Below are 27969 nucleotides of genomic sequence, written 5' to 3'. Positions count from 1 at the left end.
ACAGAATCTGAGCTCCATGTGGGAAAAAGTGATTTATTTCTACTTTTCATACTGTTGCGTAGTAGAAATGTAAAATTGTTGCATTTATGACACATACTCTTCACTAAAAAGCCCTTCCTCTTCCAACTTCTACACTTCGATTAAGGCAAAAAAGTCCAGTGAACCTCTTGTCACACCTTCTTTGAGAAAGACTTAAAAACACTGGAAAGTTTTGGATTTTAAGGTCAAAGACATAAATTACCATCCAACATGGCACAAAGATAAATCCTTTGTGTCTATCAGGCGCCCCGTTTCCAAATAGAAAGGGTTTGATTCTGTCAATGTTCAAGCGTATCCCTGTGGTCCCAGCATGAAAAGTGTCTCTGGGAGTCTCCTGAGCCTCGAAGCAAAGCGGGTCGTCTCCCAGGCCGGAGGAGGCCTCTTGGTTCTCAGAGAAGGATCTTGTAGTACTCGTCCTTGTAGCTGTACAAGACCACCACAGCCATCCTGCAAGGGGACAACATCTGTCACTTATAAGATTACAAAGAACATTAAAAAAACAGAACGTAATGGAGACCGTCCAAAGGGGACATCTGAAAATGAGAACAATGAAAAGTCAGCTGGGAGAATTTCCAGGATGTTCGATTTCTTGAGCTGAAGAGGTCAGAGCTGCTGCCAAGTCTCCTTAAAGTCCCAATAACTAGAAATGAACTTCAAATCAACCTTGTAACACGTTATCTATATTATACATGGAGTATAGTTATTTTTTTGGTACTCCATGACCTTACATCTCAGCTGATTTATTACCTACATAAACATTTTCCAAATGAGTTTATGGTTTCAATTGCTGGTTCCAAGTCTTCTTATAGACAGCATGATATTCATAATATATGATCCTATTCCCAGGAAAATAGGCAATAAATTAGGGTATGCTTTGTACAAGCGGTGATTAAAATGTTGTTACCAGGGCGACCTCTCTACTAGGGGAGACATACAGACAGACAGATGTATAGATAAACATCGAATTCTGGTTGTCTCTGTTTGTCCATCTGTCTAAGTCACATTAAATGTTACCTCTTGACACTTTACATACAGCTCTGAAAATAATTAAGAGACCACGCTAAATGTTCCCTTAAATCAGCATCTCTCTCCACATGTCATATTCCCAGTAAAATAGGCAATAAATGTGTTTGAAATGTTACTAATAGGACGACCTCTCTAACAGGAGAGACATAGCCTCTATCGTCCAAACATGGTCACTCCTGGCTCCAAAAAAACAAGATGGTGGCGACCTATAATCCAAACTTGAGGCTTCAAAAATAAGTACCAATGGGTGACATCACGGTGGCTACGTCCACTTTTCATGAACAGTCTGTGGAATCAATCAATGTTTATCTATACAAGTCACAAAAAAGTTATCTCTCAACACTTTACATATGTAGGTATGAAGCCTCCTGTCTCTTGTTATCATCTGAAATGTCCTCTTATGCCACCATGTTAATTTTAGATTTGTAGTAAAATGTCTTAAAAACTAAGTTCCATCCTGAGGAAACACTAAATATTCCTCTCACCATTGTTATTGTGGTCTTGTTAACATGCCGATGTTGGTATTCAGCATCTCTGTGCCATATTACAGCTGCTAGCATGGCTGCAGACTTGTTAAGCCTGCACTGGACACACAGGTCACGCATACAGGTCGAGCCCACAGTAGTTTAGGCTGACTGTGAAGCCCTCGGGATACGTTTTGTTTATGGTGTTGCTGCAGCCAGGTGACTGCATGAGCCCTTTAACCCATTCATCTGGGGTGGTTTAAAGCGCCCCACACTCGAAGAAAACAACTAAACAAACACATAAAAACACACGCTGAATATGTCCATTGTTGCCTCTGTGATGCTCATTTATCAGCCCCCCCCCCCACCCCAACCCCAAATGGGAAATCAGACACACAGCAGAAACAGGAAATTAAAACCAACTGCTCTGCTGAGGCGAGCAGGGAGCAAGAAAGAGAAGCTTTGATTTTTTTTTGTTTTGTTGCCATCTCATTCATGAAAGAGAAAATCCGCTGAATCCCTCACAGGGTCGCTCTCTATGTGCATTCACGAGCGTCACGACACAAGAAGCTCAAACTCTGAGGAATTAGCCTTTGCTTTGAACGTTCTGTCGGGAAGGTTGGGACTATTACCCGCTCCATCCACAACCACAGTAATGGATGAAGCGAACCCGCCTCCTCTGTGCCGCAATCTCAGTGTCAATCAACCTGGGTGTTAAGAGGCAGACATCAGAGGACCAAACATGGCTAATCCTTCTCCAGATTTCACCTCAGGAAACGGGATCAGCTGAGGATTTGATGTTCTGCAAGGCAGTAGTTATCCGTCTAACAGCTCCCTTTGAAGGACTGACTGTCACTGTTACACCTGGAGTGTTTGGGCTCGGTCGGAGCTTTGGAGTGGCAGCTGCCCGTAAAAGGAAGTCTGTCTGTTTTTAATGTGGTCTTAATGTGTTCTACTGTTTGCCTCAGGTTTCTTTAAAAGAAAAAAACATGTTAGTAGTAGATGGAAACATGTGCGGGTGAGCAGAGAGGCGAGGCGGTGGGGTCTCGGCTCCTGCTGAGACAAGATGTCTTACAACTGTTGTCAATACAATATCAGTTCCTCTTGTTTCTTTACTCTTGAGGAGGAAAAACTGAAATACAAAACATTTTGACACCAAACACCAGGCTGTGCGTGTGAAAATGGAGTTTGAAAACACTTTTTAGAAACAGAATTTTAGAAATGGGAAGGAGTTTCAGTCTTGACTCTTGACCCATTCCTGTATTTCAATCTTTACTACATCACTTAAAATCTATTTTAATGGCCAGATTTTCCTCATTATTTCATGTAAGTATTATTTGTTTATCTAAATATTAGCATCATACATTTAAATCCAGTACAGTGGAGAGTAGGACTGCTGATAGGCAGGATAAACCCTGCAGGCCAATTCAGATTGTTGAAAATGTTGCTGCACCACCGCAGCCAACATCAGATATGCAGGTTTCCTCGCCAGCGCACTCAACATAATCTCCTTTATATATTCTATTTCATGGTTGTAGGGACGATAATGTTGGTTGGATATCTTTCTTCCCACAGGTCTATAAAGTTTGTTATACAGTTAGTTCTGCCCAAGTAATCTGATTGGACCAGAGACATTCCATAAGTGCTGATATATGCTGTGTTCGAAATGCCATACAACACTAGCAGTACGTACTGATTTGGCCAAAATATAGTATGCAGTATGCAAACAAAAGCAAAATGTGCAGTATGCCAAAGATGCCTGGATGTCGTACTGAAATCTCCAGTGTGCATCAGACCAGTCTACCTCGCCTACTGTATCCCACAATGCAAAGCGCTGGAACGTCACAGCAGCAGTTGAAATGACTTTCACTCTGTGTATCACTCCGCCTCAGCCAGGTGTTTTTAACACAGCAGACCATGTATGTCTACATTAATCAAGCTGGTACCTCTGAATCACTAATTTTTGTCGCTGCGCTCACTGCGCTCTCAGTTGAAAATAGTTCAACTTTTGGAACACCATCGCACTCGTCAATGTCACTTCTCCCTCACTGACCAATCAAAATTAAGAAGGGGCGGGATTTACGATATCAACATTGTCAACAACAATGGCGGTAGAGCTGCTGCTAATGCCAGGACACGATTTCTTTCCATTGGTTTTATGTTTTCTTTGTAAAATTTCCTTGAATAAAAACAAACATTAAGCATACAGAGCAATTTAAAACAGACTTAGGGCCCGATCAGACAGAATGCGTTTTACAGCCTGCAAAGCGCGTTCTGTCTGATCGGGCCCTAAGTCTGTTTTAAATTGCCTTTTTTGTGGAAGTAAACACAGCCGATCAGACAGAGCGTGTTTTAGCAGCTGGGGGCAGCTTTTTTTCCCTACTGTTGTTAAGGCAACCACCGAATCATTAAGTGTCATTAACCTAACCGTTCCATTGTAAACTGACAGAAGGCTCGCCTCTCCTTTCATCCGATTGGACAATGAGAAAAAACGCCCATGACATCGGGCGCTTTTCTGCTTTGAGTTGAAGTTTTTTCAACTCGAGGCGCTCGGAGCGTTTCCTCAAAAACGCAAGGCGCACAGAGCGGAAAAAAAAGCGAGGCGCTCTGCAAAGCAAAAGCAGCGCGCAAAAAGCGTCCCTCTCATTGAAAACAATGACAAAACAGCTGCCCCTAGCTGCTAAAACGCGCCCTGTCTGATTGGGCCCTTAAAGGTCACTACCAAGGGAACCGGAAGTGCAGCGATACAACTTTCGTAACCTAGCAACAGTAAGTACCGGTGAGAAGCGCTCTGAAATTGAGGTCGTGGGCGCAAAAAAACGCCGCAAGTGGACACAGGCCCTCACAGTGTTTACTATTTTATGCCACTTGGATAACTGAATATCAGATGATCACAGCAGTGCTGATATTCAGTACATCACTCCCTTTCATGTGATTTTGCTTAAATCTAAATCTGTTACATTACAATTATCATAATTTGTTATTTTTATTTTATAAGATCAATCTTAAACTAACAAATACATGTAGAGTAAAAGTATAAAATAGAAGCACAGTAAAGAGCAAAGTCACCAAACGCACCTTTTGGTTATTTTGAAATGGTGGATCTCATCGCAGATGGACTTCAGGTAGCGCTGCTTTGGGAGACGAGACAGCAGAGTCTTCACGCTGCTGTTAAACTGCTCTTCACTTTCAAACTAGAGAGAGGAAAGAACAGAAAGGGCTCAGTGACGGTAAACGGCCTGCTACAGATTAACATGAGGAGAATAACAGCTTGTGAAGCATTGTACTGGATTTTACAGGAATACATCTTATTTTAACTGCAGCCTGGTGGTATATTTTTGCATGTCAAGTGCAGCAGCGCTGTGGAGGTACAAAGCTACCAGGGTTCACAGAGCTCCCTGGTTCCTCGTGTGACTCGGGGTAATTTGCCATATTTAAAACAGGCCTTTCCTGCACGCCTGGCCGTACACACTGTGTATTGTCATGTGTTTTATATACTGAACGTGTTTTCTCTGACACATGTGCTGCGAGGGGCCGACTGTATAGGTGGCCCATTCATTTGCTTATATAAGAGTGGTGTTAAGGGCTTTTTCCAGCTTTCCTCATGTTTCTTAGCATAATATAATTAAGATCTTTTTTTTTTTTTAAACCGCTCTAAGAAAGCAGGGTTTTAATGGGTGCAGCTTTGGTAAGGAGTTAGGAATGTGAATATTAACACCTCTAAAGTATGCGTTTTGTTAACTGTACTGTGTGTCTGTTCCACATGGGAGCCTTGTTAAGTTAGAGTCAGGCGAGGGTGTTCCCTCGCTGCGCTCCTCATCAGACTGTAAGGAAGCAGACGGGATCCCCTCTTCCTGTCTAGGATCTTGACCTCTAGTGGCCGTTCTTTCCACTTCCCCCTCCTCCCTCCCTGCATTCATTCGGATGTAACCTTTTATTAACTCTAAATATGAAGCCATTATTGAACAAACCTCAAGAGACAGGAAGTTGACCAGCGTTTCCTTCTGCAGGTCCACCTGTGGGACGCAAAACAAGCAAGGTTACGCACAAACAATGGTGCCTTACGTCTTGTTGCAGAACGCAATATTTTGAGAGGAAATGCTGCAGAACAGTGTTTTTATAACCCAGCTAAAAATATCAAAGGTTACACCTGTGCTCGATTAGTTGTGTAATGCTTTAAACACAAGATAATCCAATCCCCTCTGACATCAGTAACTCATAAGTCCACTTTCACTTTGCGTTCGCCAGGCCTGAAAGCACTCCATGTCCCTCTCTCAGGAAGGAGCTAATGGCCTCTTGCGTTTATCGTTGGAAAATAAGCTGTTGTGTTCCAGTCTGCCTGACAGACAAGCAACAACCAAACCGCTTACTGGATTCAAGGTGATTATGTCTGTTATGTTTCAATAACTCGTATTTACTGTCGCTGCGCTGAAGCGATCCAGACCCCAGCAGGGATGACAAATGTATTTGGAGTATTCAGCAACACAGTAAATAAGACAAGCAGGGTTGATTTACTTTGAGAGTATCTGGCCATAAATCTACAACGCAACCACAAATAAACTCAATATGGCAGCCATTTACATCCCCTGAAATGACACGCTCGCTGCCTTCTGTTTAGTGTTCGATGTTCTGTGGCGACGAGAACGGATTCACAGCCATCGTAACCTCCAGCAGGGGATTTCAGCGCGAGGCAAAGCACTATAAAAGGGCTGCTCCCGCTGATGTTTGCTGTTTTAGCTATCAGAAGCCCTTTCCTCGCTCTGTGATTTCACACATGAATTCGAGAGATAAGGTGGGAGAGCAGAAAAAAGGTGGGGGTGGGGGGGGAGTAGGGACTGGGAGGGGTAAACAAACAAATGACTTACTGCCAGAACCTCAATGTCATTGCTCTTGTTCTGCAAATTGCTACTGAGATTCTGCAATCTGGTTTGGATCTGAAAGAGAGAGTTAAAGGGAAACAAAATAAGCAAGAAAGAAGAAAAATGTGTTCCCATGATAAAAAATGAAAGAAGAAGAGGAGAAAAAACATTGTGACATGCAATCATTTCATAAGCAAACAAGCTGGAGCTATATTTACAGATGCCATATTCTTAATGACCAGAAAATACATCAAGATCGCCTGCCGGATTAGTAAAGCAGACCGTACTTATCATGGGAGCATGTCGGTAATGCGCGAGCATTTGAAGAGAAGGGACATTAGACTTGTGGATGATACAGACTCGCCCAGATAAGATAATTAGCCTCTCAGCTAGCTAACGTTAGCTATCTATACAGGGAGTTGTATGGGCTTTTAATATTAATATAACACTGTCGTTCTATAGAAGGAACCTGACGCATCTTTCTATTAAGCATCAACTTCACAGTCCAAAGTTACAGCCACACTCTGTCCCTCACTTTAAACACTTCTTCTCTCCTTCTCATCTCTTTTTCTTCTTTCTCTATTTATCTTTTGTATCAGTAGAAGCCAAATCAGCAACAAAGTTTATGAAGATATATTTTTGAATGAAGAACTCATTTATTGGTAGTTAGCACATGCCTAAAGGAACCTCCAACTACATTTAAAAGCTGAGAGCTAAATAAGAGCCATTAAGTAATTGTGCTATTAATTATCCAACTAATCGTTTCAATAACCGATGACTAGTTGACTATCAAAATAGTCCTTAGTTACTGCCTAACCCTTACTGCCAAATAAAGAAGACAATCATCTCCAAAGTACAGACTAAACTTTTAATTTGAAGGAAAATTTCAAACAACAGCTGCGGAGTTTCACCAGCAAAAATTCGTCAAATTGTGAGAAAGCAACATTTGTTAACCCAGCGTTAACTACTCTGGTAATTAAGATACTTTGTGTAGTTTTACACACTTGTAGTGCTGTACAGAAATGTTTTAATGAGAAGGTTCAGATACACACTCCTGTGTCGTCTTAGTGGCAGACATTTGTGACTAATTTAAGGTGATGATGTCAGAATATCTGGCGGAACCAAATCGTTGATTAAAAGAAAAATAACAAGAAAACAATCAGAACAGGTTGGCCTGTGAGCTCAGCGGTTCTTCTGCCTGTTAAATGTTCTATCTGCGCGCGTGTGCGTGTGTGTGTGTGTGTGTACGGCTCACTAACCTGAGTCTCGTAGCGTCGTCTAGAACTGGCAGACACTTTTTCCGGGCTGATGTAGTTCACATTAATGTTCATGGAGCTGCTGCTCCCGTGCTGCTCCGAGGAGCCTGGAGGCAGAAAAAGGAACATTTCCACCTCAATCCAATTGTCAGTGTTTTTAATGTCTGCTATCTAACAGGTAATCACACCTAAATCTCACTTTTACTTTTTCCAGTGAGGCGACAGTAAAAACTGCTTCTGTTTAACTGTTACTCACTTTGTTGTCTACCTGTGTGTACGCCAGAAGCAGTGTGAAATGTAACACTCACTCTTCTGTTGCACTGATTGTGCGTCACTCTGGGTAATAAATGAGTTAATATCAGAAATTAAAGGCAACACTCGGATCTGTCACACGTTACATATCCCACTTTTCATAACTAAACACTTTTATTATACATTAGGCACTTTGGTGGAGTCAAAGCACGACTGTATGAACACAGAGGTGTGACTGTTTCACGCTGCACTTAGACTTAAAGGCTACAAATATACAGTTTAAGCTGTTTATCGAGGCAGACTGGGGTAATCAGACGGGGCTGAACACAGTACCTGTGGTGTTGAGCAGCGATCCTTTAGGGTTCTGAAGAGACATGCTTTCAGAGATCTCTCTGCAGGCACAGGCACAACATTATGTAAGAACAAGCCTCTTACATCACTCACACCTCTTAGCAGAACATTAGGCCCAAACTTCTGTACCTGTTGTTTCGGTCCTCGAGGAATTTGTTCCGACATTTCTGAATGATGTGGTCCAGCAGGTCCGACTCTGGGATCCGTTTCTCAGACTGTCGGTCCTTCTCGAAGGATTTCACCTGAAGACGGATAATGACTTTAACATGTGATGTTCTACACAGCCTTTCTATGATTCTCTCTTATCTGCAATGTTTATTATAGAAAAACTGTTTACTTAAATGAAACGAAACTTGAAGACATTGAAGAAGTCAGGTGTCACTATATTTCTAGAGTAGAGCCAGACTGTTATGTGATTTTTGAAACTAATACTGACTCATTTTGGAGGGATAAATAGGGCAGTTAACTGAAATGAACTGAAATGAAAATAGAACATTTTCCTAAGCTGCTTTTATAAACAAATAACTATTAAGGAATATGAAAAACTATTCAACACTGTCAACCTAGTGTGGACCACTGTCAACTAAGCTGTGATTCTTCGCTACATGTGCTGCAGACATTGCTGACTGTTGCAAACTATGGAGTCTGAGCGCACTCTGCTAAACCAAAGTACATAATTACAACTATTCTAGATCACCCCAAATATCATACTTGAATAACTGTATTGGTCCGAATATAATCCCTTTTCAGGGCTAATATTTTTGGCTGACGGCCTGGGTCAGCCCTACACATGGGTCTGTATGTGACTGACTGACTGACTGAGCCAGCGTGTGACGGTACTTTCAGAGCCCTAGAGAGAGAGAGTTGCAACATCACAATGGCGAATCATGGAGCATATTGGACCTGCACTGACGCGACTCCCTGTCTATACGGCTCTGGTCCTTTGTTCAAGGAGTAGGCGGGGCTGCTCCTCCACTGCTCGTCCGCTGTCCTCACCTACGTCCGCAGCGCGCACCTGCTTTCAAAAACGTTGTCATCGGCCTCATGAGGACAGTCCTTGTAACACATTGACCTGATGCAGTCAGCATACTAGGTTTTCACCTAGTCTTGTTGAAAAATACTTTTTGAAGACCAAATTTGTTTTTAAAAAGAAAACAATTTAATTTTGTTTTTTTTCTGTTCTGTTCTTCTTTTAGTCGAGACTGTTTTTTTAAGACGACCTTTTTAAGGGTTAGGGTTAGGGTTAGGCACTGTAGATGTGAGTGACGGCTGGTCTCAGTCATGAGGGCTACACTCGCTTTAAAGATAAGTAGCACCTTCTACGTAAAATGGCATTTAAAAGTCTAGACCCCGAATATAAGACGATCCCACTTTTTGGGACTGTGTCTTCTATTCAGACCAATACAGTATATGTTTGATTTAAAAAGTCTTTATGACAGTTCATATCAGAAACATCTCTCTGTGACCGGCTGATATCGGCCCACTAATATCGGCCAACCAATACATTGGTCAGGCTCTGTTGCAGAGGCTTAATTACCTTCACATAGTTTCCCTCCTTGTCAGAGACGAGGACCATGAAGTTGATGCCGGCCAGCCTGCAGTGGTCCAACAACGTCTCCTGAGACTAAACACACAAAATGACAAAAGACTGAATTATTCACAGTGTGCATAAAAACATCATTTTCTATATCTATGAATCATTTTGCCCAAGAGCACCATTCAGAGCTAGATTCCTGGTAGCTCTGTTTTGCTGATGACCTGTCACTATGTTTCACTGTAGGAGCTTCCGGATGCAGACCAGAGGGCCTGCATGGTTTAGCTTAGAGGGAGGTGTTTACTGGCATTATGGAAACTGCAGCGCTGAAAGCTTGCCTCCATCAACAACAAGTTTGTTGAATGTTTTCTTCCATTAAACACTAAAAGAGTAATGAGTCAACAGTACAGGACGTTTATACTTAATGCATTGCTTCTGCCCATTTCACTCTGACGCTGATGTGTTTGCTGAAAGAGCAATGAAAGGGCATGGTTGAGATACCACTTGGCTGAAGCATAAAGGATGGAAAGTCTTCAATAAATTAGGTAATTCTTCGCCTCAAAACCTCCTACAGCAGCAGTGAGTCAGTTTAAGCAGAGTTTTGTTTTTAACAAAGGAGCATTAAGCGACACTCACAGCCGAACCGACGTGCAATCAGGTAATGCATTCAACCCTGACAGCGTGTATGACTGTTTATGTTTGTACATGTTTGTGTCAACAGAATGTGTTCTCATTAACTTCAACCACAGAGCTTCATCTGGCCTCTCTGCTAGACGAGCTCGCGACGGCAGAGAACAAACCCTTATTTGTACAACGTGTGAGTGTGTGTGTGACTTTGCTCTATCATCACACGAGCACTGAAACGTCCCGTTTTCTCACAACATTCTCAATGACAGAACAAATTAAGTCAAAGGTAAGCCATTCCCCGGATGCTGATGGGTGCTGACGGCATGTGGAAGGGGTTTTGCCATATTTGGCTAATAAAAGTTAAAAGAGGGGAACCGTCTCCTTGAGGCTGAATGAAAGCGGCAGATTCGGCCCGTTAAAAAGGCCAGTGTGTGAAAGGTGTTAACAAATGTTGAGCAGGGGGGACATGGGTGAGAAGGGTCGAACAAGGTGTTCTCACCGTTTTGCCACTGGTCAGGGCACCACCTGCATACATAATCAACAAATACACACACACACAAACATAGTAGTGCCGCTTGTTTGTAGCCAAACCCAACCTTTCCTAATTGCTTCTAAGAACTCTGGGGGGAAATGAAGGTGGCCAATCGCTCATGTCCTGTGCCAGTACAAAAGACAATGAAGACCATTAAAGCAAACACTCATGCACTCCAGAAGGGGAAAGTTGAAACAATAGGTTATAAAGAGCAAAGGGGGAAATAACAGGACGGGTATTTAAATGTGGGTGCAGCATTGTGCCAGGCAGGGCGTTAACACAAAAACAAGGCTGAGATCAGTTTGTCACATTAACGTGAAGAATGTGACGGAGGCATGGCATCGGGACTTTTGGACCAGACGATAATGACTCACTTTGAAGGGACTGATCTCAGCTGGGCTGCCCTCCAATCACAGAACAAGTTTCCATAACGAGAGCTTATCAGGAAACGTCATTGGAAGCTCTTCTAACAGATGACCGAGTCAATTACTGCACAAAATGACTCCATGTTTTATTGTCCAAATATGGCCACTAAGCCTCTTTTACATGAAACCGCAGAATGCAGCTCATTCTCTGGGATGTTTACTATTCCTGATTCTGTCTCGATAAGTCTGCTGCTGACAGAAGGGGGACATTTTCCTCAAGAACGGAAGTTAGGTGTTGCCCTCTGTAGGAGGGATGAGGCTACTGCAGGGCAAAAGGAAATCACTCTTTAGGATCAAAAATGTCAGAAATGTGGTTAATCTTAGACAAACAACAAACACATGTGCTCATTTACATAATATACGTGTATGAACACAAACTAATTAAAGTCCTTTTACATGTACAGAGCTGCTCTACATGCATCCCCTCTTCTTTCTCTAACAGCTCTGGAAGCATCAGTGAGGAAGTTACTGACTGAGAAATGTTCTCTGCTTCCTGTAGCCCACATATATTTAGAGCTTGATGGCTCTGGCTCGACTTGCTGTAAGTGGTTGTTCCGCATTCAATTTCATTATTGCTCATATATTTTGATTGCACTTTATATTTTTAATATTCTTCTACTACAATAAATGCAGCCCATTGTTTCGACTATCAGGAAACATATTACAAAAATCCTGGATTTGTATTAAAACAAGCTTACAAGCCTTGGCATATGTGGTTCTCATGATGAACCTCATATATGAGGAGGAAAAAAGCCCTTTATAACAGCAGATAACGTGTTTGTTCATAGTTTAAATCTAGCTCTTACACTTATTTTACATCACTGATATGCAGACATCTTATGGAACCAACTTTAAAAATATAATATATGGCGATAAACGGCAATTGCAGGCACATACGTCCAAAATAACCAGACGTCCACGGTTGGCTCCGGTTGTAACTCTTGATTTTCCTCGCTGACGGTGGCTTTCCTTTTTAACCTGTTTGTCTTCATCTGAGTGTCGAAATTTGTTTCTTTTTCTTTGGATTTTCACTTATTGTTGAAGTTTTATCTGTAGTCATCCATCTTTTCTTTGTTTGTTCAGCCATAGTAGATTACTGTTTACTCGCAACACTTGCAGAGACCGGAAAAGCAGCCACTTAGCTCCGCTTACCCTCTCTGGCAGACCAACCACTGCTGGCTGATGGAAAACGCGTCACTAACTGGGCGCTGCTTGTGATTTTATCCATGAATGTCGCCACAGACACCCAGTCTGTAATACTACTATATACTGCTAATGCAAAGGCTTTCATGAGTGGGAAATAGGCTCAATCACCATTGTGTTACCTCATTCAGTGATAGATAGTGACTTAACAGACATTTATTTAGATGAAAATCTTCCAGATTATATCTTTAAGGTACCAGGTGGAGTGTTGGACCAATGTGTTTGACGGTGTGATGTTTTATCTCCACGCAGTTTATGTGGGATGCTTACTTTCTGCCACTATTCTACTGATCTACAGAAATCAAATCAAAATCAGGTGTTAGTAATGCAGCAGAGCTGCAGTAAAAAGTAAAAGACCGCAGCAAGCAAACATTGATGCAAGTCTCACAATGTTCAAAAGCTTGGCTCTTCAAATACTGAATGAAGAAGGAAATGCATTTAAAGCTTTTATAAGGCCTCGAGAATACACAAAATGTTCACATAACACTACTTGTGTACACGTAAACTCCACTGTACACCTTTGAATCAATATAGATTGATTTCGGGCAGGCTGCTAACCTGTGAGACATCGTATGCGATGTCTGCAGAGACACCGGCGCTCCACAGCTTCTGCACCACATTGATGGCTCTGGACATTGAAGAATGACCCACAGGGACCACCAGCGCATCACAGGAGCTCACTGACGGCTGGAGAAAAAACAGTGTTAAAAAACTGTCAAATACTGAGAGATGCAGTGATCTGTAATAACAATCACTTTATTGTAAGTTAATTCAATGCTCTTCACTGTCTTCTAGGCAGCTCATTTCTCATTCAATCTGAAATATAGGAAATAATGCTCCTCCAAAAATAGCCCAACGGCGTCAAGAGTCACACTGATCATAGTTATTAACATGTTTCTAAAAGTGGCTGTGTGGCGGCCGACTGCTGCAATAGGGCATCATTAAATATGGAGCTGTCTGCTGCTGCTTCATCACAATAATTAGGAATGTCAGACACAGTGTGTGTGTGTGTGTCTCTCTCACTGGCTCTTCCATGCTGGCCATAGCCGCACACACTTTATCCAGGGCCACACTGGCTCCGACTGCAGAGAGCACTGGCACCGTGGAAGCCGGTCCTCGAAACTCCAGGATCTATCAGCAGAGAGAGGAAAGCACGTAAAGACACCACGTGGATCTGCACTACGTTACCCACACTGCACCGTGAGGAATTAATGAAACACAGACGGAAGAGCTTGCAGTATATTTGGGATGGAAAAAAAGATGGCTCACGTGCATGCATATGTGGAATGACAGCGTTAGGCCACATCTTAAAAACTAATAGCTGGAGATTTTTGTCTACTAATGACAGTGAAACCCACCAGGTGGTCGTAGCGTCCTCCTGCAGCCACGATGTCCGGAACCTTCCGCTTCCGTTTCCGGACGAAAGCCACAAACTGGAAGATGACCCCCGAGTGATGTTGCACCTTGTACACTAAACCCAAGTTTACCACCACCTATAGAGAGCGTACATCTGCGTTAAAAAGGGGAGAAAACATAGAATTGCTTCTTTAAACGTTCATTCGCCAGAATCAAGATCACCTGCTGTTTCACTCCCAGCCTATGCAGCAGCACGGTGAGCTCCTCCAGGTCCTTGAGGCCCTGCTTGGCCAGCTGGGTGACGGCGGTCTTCTGTTTGGTGAGCAATGTCAGCAGTGGTGCCAAGTCCTGCAGGTCGCCCTTCTGTTCTATGTACTTGTACAGCGTCTGCAGCTGGATGCAACAGAGAGGAGGAGGAGAGATCTCAGAGTTTACGAGCTGCTGCAGGACTGATTATTTTCACAGAAGGCTCGTGCACCCGTTTGGACACTTACGCTGTTGGTCGACAGTGAAATGTTGCAGAACTTTGCCTCCACCTCACGTTTGGTCAGCTTCTCGCTCTGTAACAAACACAGACAGAAAGGTTACCTTTGCCAGACTTGGGGAGAATTCTGCTTTCTATGTTTTTGCCAGAATATTAGCGACTGACACGCGATGTGCAGAACATCTGTGACGCACGTGTGACCTGCACTGACCATGGCGTCACACAGTATGTTGGAGGCCTGGCTCAGCTTGTCCTCAGGGACTCCGCTGTGGAGCAGGATGGCCTTCAACAAGCTGGTGTGGTTCAGGTAAATGTTATAGTTCCTTTCCTGCGGTCACAAAAACACACGCAATCACACCTTTAACCCTCTCAGATGCAATTACAGTCAACAGCAGGAGCACTACTGTACAAAGAGCGGCTCAGTGAATAATGACGGCCGTGTCTGGCTGCCCTCTCATTCTGTCTGACTCATATATTCTGAAAAGCTTTCACACAAAGAGCTTTATGGTGGAGAGGGTCTATGAAGGATGAACCAGAGGTCAGACTCTGGGTTGACAGGGTTCATGAAACATGCAAGAGGAGCTGCGACTGGAGACTGACGCAGATCTGGGATATGCGGACAGGAAATGGACTGTACTGGAAGGCATGGAAGGAAGCAGACAGAACTGCACATTACAGATTTACTATGTAAATAATAAATCCAGTGTCAATCTGTCAGGCTTACACATGCTGTGGCATGTAAGGAATGTGAGTGGGAAGTAAAAAGGGAAAAAACAAAAACAGGACAGGTTGACGGCATCCGCAGGAAAAAGAACAATGATGCATCGACAGAGACTGCAGGGTTGGAATGTGAATCAAAACGGTCAGCTCGCTGGGATGTATAAAACACAGGCAGTTCATGTGTATAACCTGGAGTGCTGGGAATTCCTGGACTATTTCGGAGATGGTGTAAATGGTCTCGGCGTCAGGGAGGAGGCTGTTAGTGACGGGTGTGATGATGTCAAAGGCACACTCCAGGAGCTCCCGCGGGTGCGCACGATCCGGCTTTTTGGGCCGGAACACGCGTTCGATGCTGTACCTTAAAGTTTAAGAGAAACATAGAGTCAGGTTGACAATAGCAGCAGGAACGCTCCCTTAAAGGTTATTTTTAACAACTGGCTTGTTTGTTTTCATGAGAACTCATAAGCACCAGGGGTCTCATTTAGAAATCTAAACTAAAACCGTTTTATTTTGGATTTCTAACTTCGGACGATTCAGGAGAGGGCCTCTCCTCTGCGCTTGGGGGAGCTGTGAAGGTGAGACAGTGCTGATCAAATATTAAAGGAGCAGTTCGCCCCTGGAAAAAGCTACTGTTAGTCAAAGCTGGTGTTCTCTGTAATCGATAGAAGCAATAATATTGGAAATTGGCGCCATAGCTGTGGAGAAAGTTGTACAAACAGCTCCTGGTTTCGCCCATTCTACATTCCTACAACACCCAGCGTGCATTGCACCCCTCCCTCTGAAAGGAGCGAGAGATGCTGAAGTGAAACACTACCGTTTCGCTGCAAGCAATGGCTCAGAGCGGTACAGAATCCGAAATATGACGAGAATATACCAGTGGATCGTCTAAAAAATCTTGGGGTCAGCAGTCTACATTTCAAACCTGACGAGACATGACATAAGAGGAGGGCATCCTAGATCGAGGAAGTGTAGTTTAAGTAATCCAATCCAAGTAATCTGATTGGACAAGAGTGGCGATATAGAGAACAACATTACTAGGACTTTTCACTCTGTGTATCACTCTGCCTCAGCCACGTGTTCTGAATACTGTTAATTAACAGTAAAACAGACCGTGTATTTTATGTACATTGATTAAGCTGGTACCTCTGAATCACACAGAAGACTGTATCTCACTGGTTGATGATAAATTAAAACATACATATAAATGTACATGATAGAAAACAGCTGATCTGTGGTAGCCTGTAGACACAGAGTGCAGGAGAATGTTTGGGTTGCTTGGCAACAAAGGTCCAGTTTCAGTTAAGCTGGGGAATTAGTTGAGCTGGTGGAGCAGAAAATAATCTGTTGTTGATTGTTACTTTTTATTACTATTTGCCGATTGTGCAACTGTTAATGTCAATATCACACTTGAGGTTGTGATGCTGAATATCAGCTCGGCTGTGATCCTTTTGTAGGCACAAGGCTGCAGATAATAATAACGTCACTCCCTCTCATGTGATATTGCCACATTTTAAGAGCTTTAAGCTAACAAAGGAGCATTAAAAAAAACTATTAGAACAGAGGACGATTGGCATAGAAAATGTTAACTTACCTCTTTAGATGAGTTATATTATTGCGTGCGATGAATCTTGCGAACGCCATCTAAAACAAGAAGACAGTCAGGTTGGATTGGGTGCCTTTGTATAATGACAGTGAAGTGAGTGCTTACCAGGCTGTAATCAATCACACTGTGGAAACAACCATTTAGTCCTCAGGGTTTCCTGAGGTAGCAGGATCTAAAGGCGGCTGCTGATTGCACCCTCATACTCACTGTGTGTGTGTTTGCATGTGTGTATTTAGCGTTGGTGTGAGAGCGCTGGCATGCACACAGGCTTGTGTGTGTGTTTTGTGTGCATGTGTGTTGGGCTCACGCGGAGGTCATAGGGCAGTGTAACCAGCATTCCGCTGTGGTCCATGAAGCAGGCCAGCTCGCTGCCTTCGTACAGCTTTTTGTTCCTGGGGAGGAGCAGCGGTGTCTGGAGACGCACCGCTCCTGAAGACAAACATCACGCATTACTGCTACATCTGCATAAGATAACTTAACCCGCACCTTTACAGAGCTGCTGCGTGTGAGCAGATACACACTGAGCATAAACAAATAAGCCCAGCTGGACATCATCAGCAGTGTGCACAAAAATAGAGCTACCACCTGCACAGAATCTGCGCCGTCCAACAGTGTGCTTATTGTTTAGCTGCCACTCACTGGAGCAGATGTTGGGGTCCCTAAAAACAGGCTTACAGCAGGTCAGGAGTCCAAGTGGTTTTGTAGAGGAGAGTCAACAACGGCTCAAACAAGCTTAATGTACTCACCGTGCTTCTTGAAGATCCTGGTGATTGTTTCGTGCACATGCTGCTGCAATTTGGCACCGTTGAAGCTGAAGCTGCCCTGCAGGGAGAGCAAACAAACAGCCTCTGTTAGGGATCAGGAGACATCGATTAAGCACTAACAGGCCTCCTGCTGGACGCTTACACAGACCAGATGAGTGAAGCAGCACGGAGGGGTCAGTGCAGTCATTCATATGACTGCAGTGACATCTTCAGGTAGAGAAAGGAACAACTTTACTACAGGATTTTGCCACATTTCTCAATAAGGATTTTGGTGACTTAAATAAACAATTTTACCCATCCTCAGCACCGATCTGCTACAAAATGGACGCATACAATACATTAGTAAAATAAACAAAGAAGAAGCTGTACCTTGTGAAGATCGATGTCAAAGGTGTAATCCATGACAGGAGAGGGGTTCTGGGCGAACAGCTGGCCCACCATGGTGCGGTACGCCTTGCCGTTGACATTGGCCATGGTGTGCTGCAGCACCTCATGCAGCTCCGACTCCTCCATCTGTGGGGGAGGCAGCAAGTCGCTCTTCAGCAGCTCCAGGGCTGTCGGTCGCAGTGCCGGGTCGTGGTTCAACAGCCACTGGATCACTTCCCTCTACCAGACACAAATACGAGTGCTCTATTGTTAGAGAGCTTATGAAGCTGAGGGGAAAGATTCATGTCCACTTCTATGCTGCGGGGGCCTCACCTGTGTTCCTTGTTCACACGAAATATATTCATCAGGGAAGATGATGGGTTCCTGCAGCATAAAAAGAGATGACATTAGTAAAGAACAGTTATAAAGCCTCACATGGTCCAAATAAGAGCACTGAACACTGACGCACCACGCGTAGCTGGCTCAGGACAGAGATACGCTCGGCCCCCGTGGTCATGGGCCGGTAGGACATCTCAAACAGGATGATTCCCAGGCTGAACAGGTCAACTTTCTGACAACAGACAGAGCGGATGAATACCACACACTTAAAAACTATTGGATGTAATGTTGACTAACCAGGAATAAAAATCTGAACTCTTACTTGATTGTAGGTGGCTTTGGTGTTTCCTTGAACCTCTGGACTTACGTAGAGGGCAGTTCCAACCATGCCCGTCATGTTACCTGTGGAATAGTGGTGAAAAGGTGTAAGTAAGGAACATCAGACAAAACAGAGCTGGACAGTGGGAATATTATCAAACTCTGTGCACCTGTCGGGTCTGGTTTGGGCATCACTGCTGAACCGGTCTCCTCCACTTCAAATAGACCTGCAGCCTGACAGACATAAACAGTATCTCTATACATTCATAACATCTTCATCACTGGTATTATACTTTTTATTTATTGGTTAAATATTTGGCTGAGTGCCAATGTTTTAAATTATTACAAGGCTGGGTTAAATACTTGATTCTGATTGGTTAATTACAGCATTCCAAGGTCTTTTATGTCTTGATAAAAAACTGAAGGCTACGACAGAGAGATCTGCAAAACTGAAGATGGTACAAGAGTTAAACATTAAAAAGAACACAGTACGGGATACTGGGGTGTTTAAAGACGATGAATGGAAACGAAAATGTCAACAGACTCTGACAGTGTTGAGACAGAAAACCTCAATCAGCTGCTGCGCTGATTCCATAGACTGTATAAAAAAGATGGATGACATGACAGCTCCCTTAAAGTGAAGCCAAAACACTTAGAGCGCCCCCCTGCTGACTGGCTGCAGTATAGGTCATAAAGCCCGCCTCCTCCATGTTAACAGGTGGGAAATCTAGCTAGTTATTATCATGGTGATTCACGTCCAAGTGTTCATTTTTCTGACAAGTTTATTTTTAATTAGTTATTTGATCCTGTCAAAATGATGATTGACAGCTCTGTTGACAAATTCGGCTCCTGCAGCCAATCAGTTTCAGGTGAGCAGAGTAGAGGACGATCCGCGAGTGGAAACGTAACTAAAACGAACACTACAGTCACAGAAGTTTATATACCTGTGAATGTTAACCTCACACCAACACAAAGAAGCTATTCTGCGGTTAAACACGCCGGCGTGCGGGATCCTTGCTGTTTTTTCAGTAAGTTAAGTGTGTGTTTGGGTTAGCAGAAGTGGCTACGGCCGCTTCACTTGACTTTGACTTGCTAGCTAATTTTAATGTGAGTAAAGACAGCTAGCTTAGGTTATTTTAATGCGAGTAATATTAGCTTGGTTAGCTCATTTAAGAAGGCTAAAGAGTTCACGCACTCACTGCTGCTGTGTTTTAAACGGAAATATAATCATTTTTAAATTAACAAAATTATTTCCAAATCAAGATTTTGTGTCAAATTATTAGTTTCATAAGTAAAAGTCGAGTAATAAGCAGTATAATGAATAGTCAGCAGGTTGTTATCGCGGAGGAACCCCTGCAGGGTGAGACATAGCGTTATCTACATACCACATTAGCAGGATGGTCTGTTGCCAGGCCAAAGTCTCCAATCTTCACATGGTCCTGTGAGTCAAGGAAGATGTTGACAGGCTTCAGGTCCCTGTGAATCATGCCCTGCAAGAGCGACGGATGTTAAGTCATGGATAACAAAAAGTATGCTGTGTAAGTGTGATCCTTGCTGTTATGGTACACTCTGGAGATGTTACGTCTTTAAAGTAAGATGTAAACTCCACACACTGATAAGCACCTGTTCATGGATGTAAGCAAGGCCGTCCAGTATCTCTCGGAAAAGTCTCCATAAGCGAACCTGGTCCTGGTGCAGGCCTTGATCTATGGTGTCTCTTAAAGTGCTCTTTTCACAGTATTCCATCTGTCAGACAGAGACAACATGCATTAGAGGTAAGGCGGGGCCCTCTAGTGGTTAAAAGTGTGCATAGAGGCGAAGCTTACTTGAATGTACAGGTGATGTGCAATGAGCGGAAGTCGATCCGAGTCCGTGCTCTCTGTCTCAGTTGTTGTCCTTTTGCTGGGCTCAACCTGCAAGAGGAAACACTGCGATTGTTACACAGACGAAAAAAAACAACTAGTGAATAATACATGAAGTGTAAATAATAAAACCTGTGACATCTCCTCTGTGCTATCATCCCCATTGTCAAAGATGATGTCACTGGTTGAATCACTGTCTGATGGCCTGGAAGCAAAATAAAGAGTTCAGCAGGAGGAAGTCTTAGTGGACTAACTGTTTCTAGAATACAAAAAAAAACATACAGAAAGGAGGCACCAAACACGTCTTCTTCGTCGTCATCATCATCCTCTTCATCACTCGACTGGTGTCCGCTACACTTGGCGCTGGAGGATCTCTCGATGGAGGTGGACCACTCCACGGAGCTGGACAGGGCCAGAGGAGGCGCGACGTCCTCCACGTTATCAGGCAGGCCGAGCTCGTTGAGGCGCAGCGGACGCTCCTTACACGGAGGAGGCTTCTCTGCGGGGCTCCACTGCTCAGAGCTGTCAGTGTTGCTCAGGACTCCCCCTGAGGGCGACTCGTGCCGCTCGATCCAGGCGTTGTAGTAGCGGACTATGTTCTCATGATTGAGGCGCGAGAGCAGCGTCACCTCGCCTTTGATGCGTCTGAACTGTCTGCTGGCTGGATTGACCTGGATGCGCTTCACAGCGTAGTAGCAACCATCTAGTTTATTCTGAACCTGGAGATGAGAAGAGAGAGAGGGGAAGTGGAGTAGACGAATCAGACACGAAGAAATAACTTCGCTTTAACGTTCTGTCCCAGTGTCCTACCTTAATTACAGCACCAAACGCTCCTTTTCCGAGAAGCTGGAGTTCCTCGAACTCGTTGAAGTAGCGAGAAAACTGCCTCTGCACCCCGGAGCTGAAGGGAGCGTTGAGGATGTGGCTCTGAGGGATCACCGAGGATGGAAAGTCCTCTGCGAGATCTAAGATGACACAAAAAAGCACGAGGAAAGATTGAAGTTTTTTCAAGTTTTCTGATTTTTTATAGTTTGGACCAATGACTGTATATTTAGATGGACCATCTAAATATACATCAACCGTCATTGTACAAAAGTGAAGCCAAAATAGCCCCCATGCAAGCGCTCAACATTTATGGGCTTCACTTTTAGGTAGCTGGCATGTCATACATCGGTTTGGATAATAAAGTGGTTTGCTTATTATGATTTAGTTTTTAGTAATTCATGATTAAATCAAAAAATTAATGGACAGATCAATTGACTTAATTTTTGGATTGTTCTCTCAATTTTTTGGATACATAGTTTCTACAAAATGTTTTTTCTTGTCCTGGATTTTGAAAGCTGTTTCTAACATTGTGTCCTACACATTCAGATGTTGCATAAGGCTGGGTACATCACCTTCTGGGCTGGCCTCCTGGTACTGCGGCAGGTTTTTCGGTGACGGAGGCTTGAGGAAGGAGTGTTCTAACAGCTGCTGGGTTGTCCAGCGTTCAGCATCAATCAGGCACAAACACCTGTGACAAAGACACATACAGTTCAATAGTGCAGTAGTGCAGCTGGAACAATCTAGTCTGTTGTGCTTAGTCAGTATTTGCTGGTGCTCTGCTGACTAAGAAAAAAGATGCTATCAAAAACATGGTGGGTGTATTTAAAGTATTCAGACCTTTTTCAAGCTAGTTTAGAAGAATGAGACTCACTCTGTCTGTCAAATTAGCCTGAAAATCATGTTTAAACAGCCAGAAAAGAAGTCAACAGACTGCCTATAAAATATCATGAGCTAAAGGAACAAACCATGCAGTACATAATTAAAACTAAATGGACTGAAAAACTGGTATCCTCCACACAGAAGCTGGTGAGGTAGCCATACATACTTGTTCAGGAAATCCTGGAAGTCAGCAGGCAGGCTGGTGGGCACTGTGACTGGATACTCCTTCACCTCCTTCCCCTGACTCAGAGCCAGCAGCATCAGCCCCAAGTTCCATATGTCCCCTTTCTTGCCCATTTTGGTCGGCATTGCTGTCTCTTCTGAGAAACGCACGTGTGCCTGCTCGAAAATGTCTTCTTTACAGATATCAGAGAACCTCTTAGATAAGCTGTAATCAGTCAATCGAACATTCCCCTCCGAGTCCAGCAGCACGCTGGAGGCGCCCAGCTGTTTGTGGACCACTGAGTTTGAGTGAAGGTAGTCCAGGGCGGCCAGCAGCTGGGCTGCGTACTGGCACAGTTTATCCAGAGGGACCGGGCTCTGAGTGACGAGGCTTTGGTTTAGGTTGATGCCGGGCACGTGCTCCACCAGCAGGTTCACCACCAGGCAGTCCTCTTTCTCAGAGGAGCTCAGTGCCATGTACTGCACCAGGTTTGGGTGATCCAGCCGCAGGAGGGAGTGGAACTCGTTTTCTGCTGCGTGGATCTAAACAGGAAGTCAAGTCCGAGAAGCAATTTTTGATTAGTTTATGGAGTATTTTCAGATGTCCATGCTCTGAAAACAGACAAATAAATTTTTTATTTTTCTAAAGATTATTTTGTTTGGCCGTTTTTGCCTTTACTTGAGAGCGAGAGGACAGTAAATAGTGTCCAAAGCAAGGGAAGCGAGAGAGGGGACAACACGCAGCAAGGGGTAGGAGTTGAACCTGGGGCTGCCACATCGAGGCCTCTGTATATGGGACGCATGATTTAACTGGTGAGCTAAACTGGCACCCCCAAATACATTTTTTTAACAATAAGTTATGAATGATAGCGACTGCCTTCATCTACACTTGCCTGCTTCTTGCAGTTCTCAATCTTCCCCTTCTCCTGGCTGGTGAAGAACTTGCCCATCTTCTTGTTCCAGCGCAGCGACCACTCGTAGATCACAGCAAAGTCTCCTGAGTTCGCCTCAAATCCATAATAAACGTTCCGGCGGAGCCTCTCACTTTCACCTGTCAGAATAATGACCACAAATGAACGAAAATGTTGCCTAAGGTAGACAAAGACATTAGCTGCATCTTCTCAGGTTTGCTCTTACCTAAACTTTTGCCTCTGTGGACAACAAGTTCTCCAAAAGTGCTGCTGTTGAAGTGAAGAAGCTCCTGCGACCGATGGTTCTCTTCATTGACCGTGTCACGTCTGAGGAAACAAATAACTCTAATCATTATGACAACATGTCTTTAACAGGAGAAGTGTTTTACTCTGATGGTTTGCTGTTTACCTGTGGCGAGTATTCGAGGTAGTACGACGGCGGTTACCGACCGCTTTCTTGGCTTCAGTCAATTCAGGAGGAGCTCCGCCCGGGCTGGGCGGGCTCTTCCCTAACAAGGCAGGGTTAGCAGAGAGCGGCTGCTCCAAGCTCTCGAGTCGCTCCTGCGAATAGAAGGTCACACACTTTCTAAAAAACAAACATAAACAGTGTTTTAAAGGGAGTTCAGCAGGGACAGTGCAGCACAGAGACCTGTTTGGCGATCTCCTTTCTTCTCTTCTCCTCTCGTTTCTCCTCCTCTCTTCTTTGGATTTCAGCCATGATCTCTTTTTCCTACAAGAATGAAACAAACATAGCCTCAGTCAGTTGTTGGGAATTCAAGGGAATGATTGCAGATTGTGTAGAAAGAGTATTAAATTCTGTATTTTTTGTATCGATAAATCGGTTGAATTAAGGTGTTGAATGTCTGGCAACTTTGCAATAAACCTTCCTCACCATATCCTCCTCCTGCTTTCGTCGCTGGTCCATCCTCTGCTGCTCCTCCTGGTCTCGTTTCTCCTGCTGCTTCCGCTGGTTCTTCAGCATCTCCTCATGGAAGGAGCGCGGCGGAGGCTTGTTGTGCTCACTCAGGAAGCCCTGGATGTGGTCAGCCAGCTCGTAAATCATCACCTAAGTGGACAGGAAGGTAAATTCAAATCAGTCTGTACATTTACTTGTGGGCATTGAAGGCATAGCAATATTCGAATATTGTATGAAAAAAAATTGGATATGCGGTTAACTTCACTGCCAAAAATAGTAGCACTCTTCCTCATAAGGAAAAATCTGTGTATTTGCTGAGACAGTTAAATGAAGTTGTTTATGGGACAGAGGACTGTGAGACAGCGAGCTTTTGTTTCCCTCGCCTCCTCACATCATGATACCGCTTTCGGTTTGGTGCCGATCTGGCAACGAGGACACGCTCACCGCTGCCTTCACACACGCCTGCTTCACCTTAGGGAGATTCCTGCTCGAGCAACGCACGGGCCAAAAACAGCCAGAGGCCGACAACAAGTTCAGACAGACACACACTCGCACACACGGAACTGAGAGGTAAATAAAATAATAAACCTTAAACATAACTACCTTTGGAACTGACAATTGTGCCCACATATATTAATATACTATCCAGTGTCAATTACACACACACTGGAGAATATAGCCATGTGACCCAGCAGCAAATATAAGTAAACAAACTTTTACAGCCAACGCACGGCGTGGAGACTTAAATAATTAAAGTTACGCTGCTGTGCCAGGCATGTTTTTATCTTTATTTCTCCTTTGTACATATTTTAAATGACATTGGTATACATGTTTAATGAACAATATGTGATTGATGTAGCTAATGAATAATATTTAATGAAAAAAAAAGTTTGCTACAGCGGTAGTTGAATATCATCATTTAGAATAATCGAATATTCGATTATCCGTACCCATCCCTAGTTTGTAAGTGTGTTGCTATGCGTGTGTCCTCACCTCTCCACATCGCACTGCGGCAAGTTTTGTGAGTTCACTCTGCAGGTTCTGGAGGTTCTCGTTTGACAAACCTTTGGCATTCTTCAGCTCCAGCTCCGGAGGCCTGTTGGTAACACGAGAGATAAGTTAGAAGATCACTAGTAAACACTCAGGTGACATTTACATCTCTACACAAAGTACATCTTTGTGCTGACTGTGCCTTGATTAGCATCAGGAACACGTGGCTGTTGGACTTGAATTTCTTTCTTTCTTTTTTCCCAATCATGTGGGCTTATGTGGTTACAAACTGTTTTAAGACAACAACATAACTTGCATGTGAGCTAGCGGATATTGCATGCAACCATGCAAGTTTGAGCAAAATAGTGCTTATTTCTATAATTATTTCTATTATATTTTACTATTATTAATTGGACAGATATGAGGTCCAAAACTTGCAAAACAATCACAAATTAAATCTCCAACACTCTATAACAAAAATGTGTTTTCATAACTTGGACTTCTAACACGTATGATATAAGAAACTTTACTTAGTGAGCTCTGGAAGGAACAGGTGATATGGAAATCTATGTTAATAGCACACAGTGAGAGGGGACTTTGGCTGAATAAATCAGTGTATACATTAAAATTAAGTTTTATATGTGATCAAAAGGAAATTAACAAGATTAGGACTCTGAGCCAGCTTTAGGTACTTTTCACTTGTTGATTATCTGTGCTGAAGATACATTTTGGTCAGTGCTGAAAAATAGCAGTTGAATTAAATACTGTGCACTCAAACTTACTGTGTTAGACACTGGAAAATGTAGAATAACTGTTACTTTTACTGAGTTTGCTGGTTATAACAGAAGAACAAAAGGCTAAACTAGACTAATATCACTACTGTGTATCTTGTGTAATTAATATTATTTGGTTATTACATTTTTTTTTTACAGTTTGATTAGCTAGGTATCTGTATTTGCTGGTATTATTTTGAATGCTTAGGCCTAGACCGAATTGATATAGTTTATAGCATTATTTTTCTCACTTCATCCTACACCCTTTTCAAACAGACTTTAGTTTTACAAATTGAGACTCTTTACAAAGACTGCAGGTATTGCAATCAGTTTTGTTTGCCTGGTGTTTTTTTTTCTTTTATGTTGTCATTTTTAAACATGTTCGAAATATAAAAATAAATAAATAAAAATCATACTGGGCAAATTTCCCCTGAAATCTTGCAAAATCTGTCTCAGCAAGACGGCTCTCTTTCACACACACACACACAAGATAAAATCACACTCTAAGGCTGAGTTGTACTTTGACTTGTGTTAATCAGGAGTGTGTAACCCTTTTGAGACTTTAACAATGATTGAACAAAATAAACCTGACAATGCTGCTAACATCAAATTTGCAATCTTAGTGCTCAGAGATGCTGAGTATTTTCTTTGTCTTAGAAGGGGGGTAAATAAAAGTACAAATGAGTTGTGGAGAAAAACAAGGAAATGAAAAAAAAAAGTTGGCTTCTAAACAATCTAGCTCCAACACCTGCAGTGTCAAAAAGTACATCGTGATTTCTAACAAAGGCACATGATCTTATGAGTACATCATTTGCAGAGAATAATACTTTGTACTGCAGTGGCATTAATGGTACATGACACATGTGAGGGGTCAGTACTCACACGTCTGGGTATGTGGGTGGGCATTTGACCTGCAAGTCCACAGTCACGTAGCATTCCTCCCCAGTGTTCAGCCCGTTGGGCCGCAGGTAGAGGTGCACCTCTGGAGGCCTTTTAACCTGAAAATACAGCCATGGATTTGTGATGAATTTCACTTTGGACTACAGCATGTAAAACTAGTAATGAGTCAACTTTTACCCATCATCAGCTACCTAAAGGCAAGGCGTTGTGCTAATATCTTTAGCTAACTTACCTTCCACGGATCATGGTTCCGCAGATCCTGGAAATCATCTCCAAAGATAGACGCGAGGGCTTCTAGTTCGTTTTCCTGCTGGACCGTGTGGTCGTCTGTCCCATCTGTTGGAGTGTGCTGACTGCTCATTCTTCTGCCTCAGCTACATGGCAGTCCTCGGGTCCTGTCACTCTCACAGCCGTCAAACAAAAACAGGAAGCGGGTCCGCTCGACACGCTGCTCCGCCGCCGCCCCCCGCGCCTCCTCCAGCACTTTGCAAACGATTAAACTTTGTAATAGTTAAAAAAAAAACGCACTGTTACCACAACTCAGTTATAGAGAACTTATCGCACAGGCCACCATAACAACGCTGTTACTGGCGCATGGCTGTTGCATGCGTGTCGCAGTCGCAGGTGCAACGTCATCACGTTGCTTTTTCAAAATAAGGCCTCTAGGGGCAACGCTGACGATGGGAGTAACTGTGAGAAGAAGTGGAAAATACTGAATATCAATATTGAAATAGAGAAAATATTGAACATAAAAGTGAGACATTGAATATTTTAAACGCATTTTTATTATTTCAAAAATACCCCTGAGAATGTCCCACCATTAAGTGTAATATTATCACATTTTTGCTAATGCATAAATGTGAAAGTAGTTTTTACTGTTGTTCTTAGTCAAGATCAAGCTAACTTAAATTGGATAAAAATACTTAAATATATTATATAGATATTTTTTATGAGATCTTCATATGTTTAGTACGAAATGTAGCATTTGTAAAGTGAATAATGGAGTAGTATACAATAGTTGTATCCAAACTGTATGGAGTATTTAAAGGCATCAAATGAAACTGCTAAAGAAAAGTGCTAGGACTTGATATTTGTATGGAATTACAGTACTTAAGAAAATGTTAAAAACTCACTTTTGGAAAACTTAATGTAAGTTGGATGGAGTGCAACAGAATGGCTGGGTCAAAGGTCAGCATAGTGTATCCCAGTGATAAACATTTTAAAGACATAAGA

The 27969-nt window shown here is 43.1% G+C and overlaps 1 protein-coding gene across 2 annotated transcripts; it reads right to left on the bottom strand.

The window, feature by feature from the left end:
- Positions 1–28: 28 nt before the first annotated feature.
- Positions 29–27318, bottom strand: eif2ak4 (eukaryotic translation initiation factor 2 alpha kinase 4). 2 transcript variants are annotated; one of them, XM_069662188.1, is made up of 39 exons: positions 26969–27318; positions 26719–26834; positions 25067–25169; positions 24050–24223; positions 23807–23887; positions 23567–23718; positions 23384–23502; positions 23140–23297; positions 22251–22789; positions 21778–21893; positions 21191–21345; positions 20663–21099; positions 20513–20585; positions 20345–20431; positions 20142–20264; positions 19904–20008; positions 18689–18752; positions 18523–18602; positions 18331–18432; positions 18195–18245; positions 17865–18101; positions 17478–17553; positions 17039–17160; positions 16720–16769; positions 15318–15486; positions 14620–14736; positions 14419–14484; positions 14147–14317; positions 13927–14061; positions 13592–13699; positions 13127–13255; positions 9785–9871; positions 8377–8489; positions 8230–8288; positions 7648–7751; positions 6395–6463; positions 5501–5545; positions 4608–4723; positions 29–486 (listed from the first exon to the last, which is right to left on the bottom strand). In XM_069662188.1, the coding sequence occupies exons 1-39, from the start codon at positions 27095–27097 to the stop codon at positions 429–431; spliced, it is 4995 nt and encodes a 1664-aa protein (XP_069518289.1). In that variant the 5' UTR covers positions 27098–27318; the 3' UTR covers positions 29–428. The 2 variants fall into 2 exon arrangements, with proteins under 2 accessions (XP_069518289.1, XP_069518290.1); XM_069662189.1 differs by having other exon boundaries at positions 23384–23484.
- Positions 27319–27969: the final 651 nt, after the last annotated feature.

Source organism: Semicossyphus pulcher, unplaced genomic scaffold (genome assembly GCF_022749685.1).
Source record: "Semicossyphus pulcher isolate SPU_LCO1_2020_fin unplaced genomic scaffold, fSemPul1.0.p SCAF_14, whole genome shotgun sequence".
Lineage (NCBI taxonomy): Eukaryota > Metazoa > Chordata > Actinopteri > Labriformes > Labridae > Semicossyphus > Semicossyphus pulcher.
This window is presented reverse-complemented; position numbering and strand designations above follow the sequence as displayed.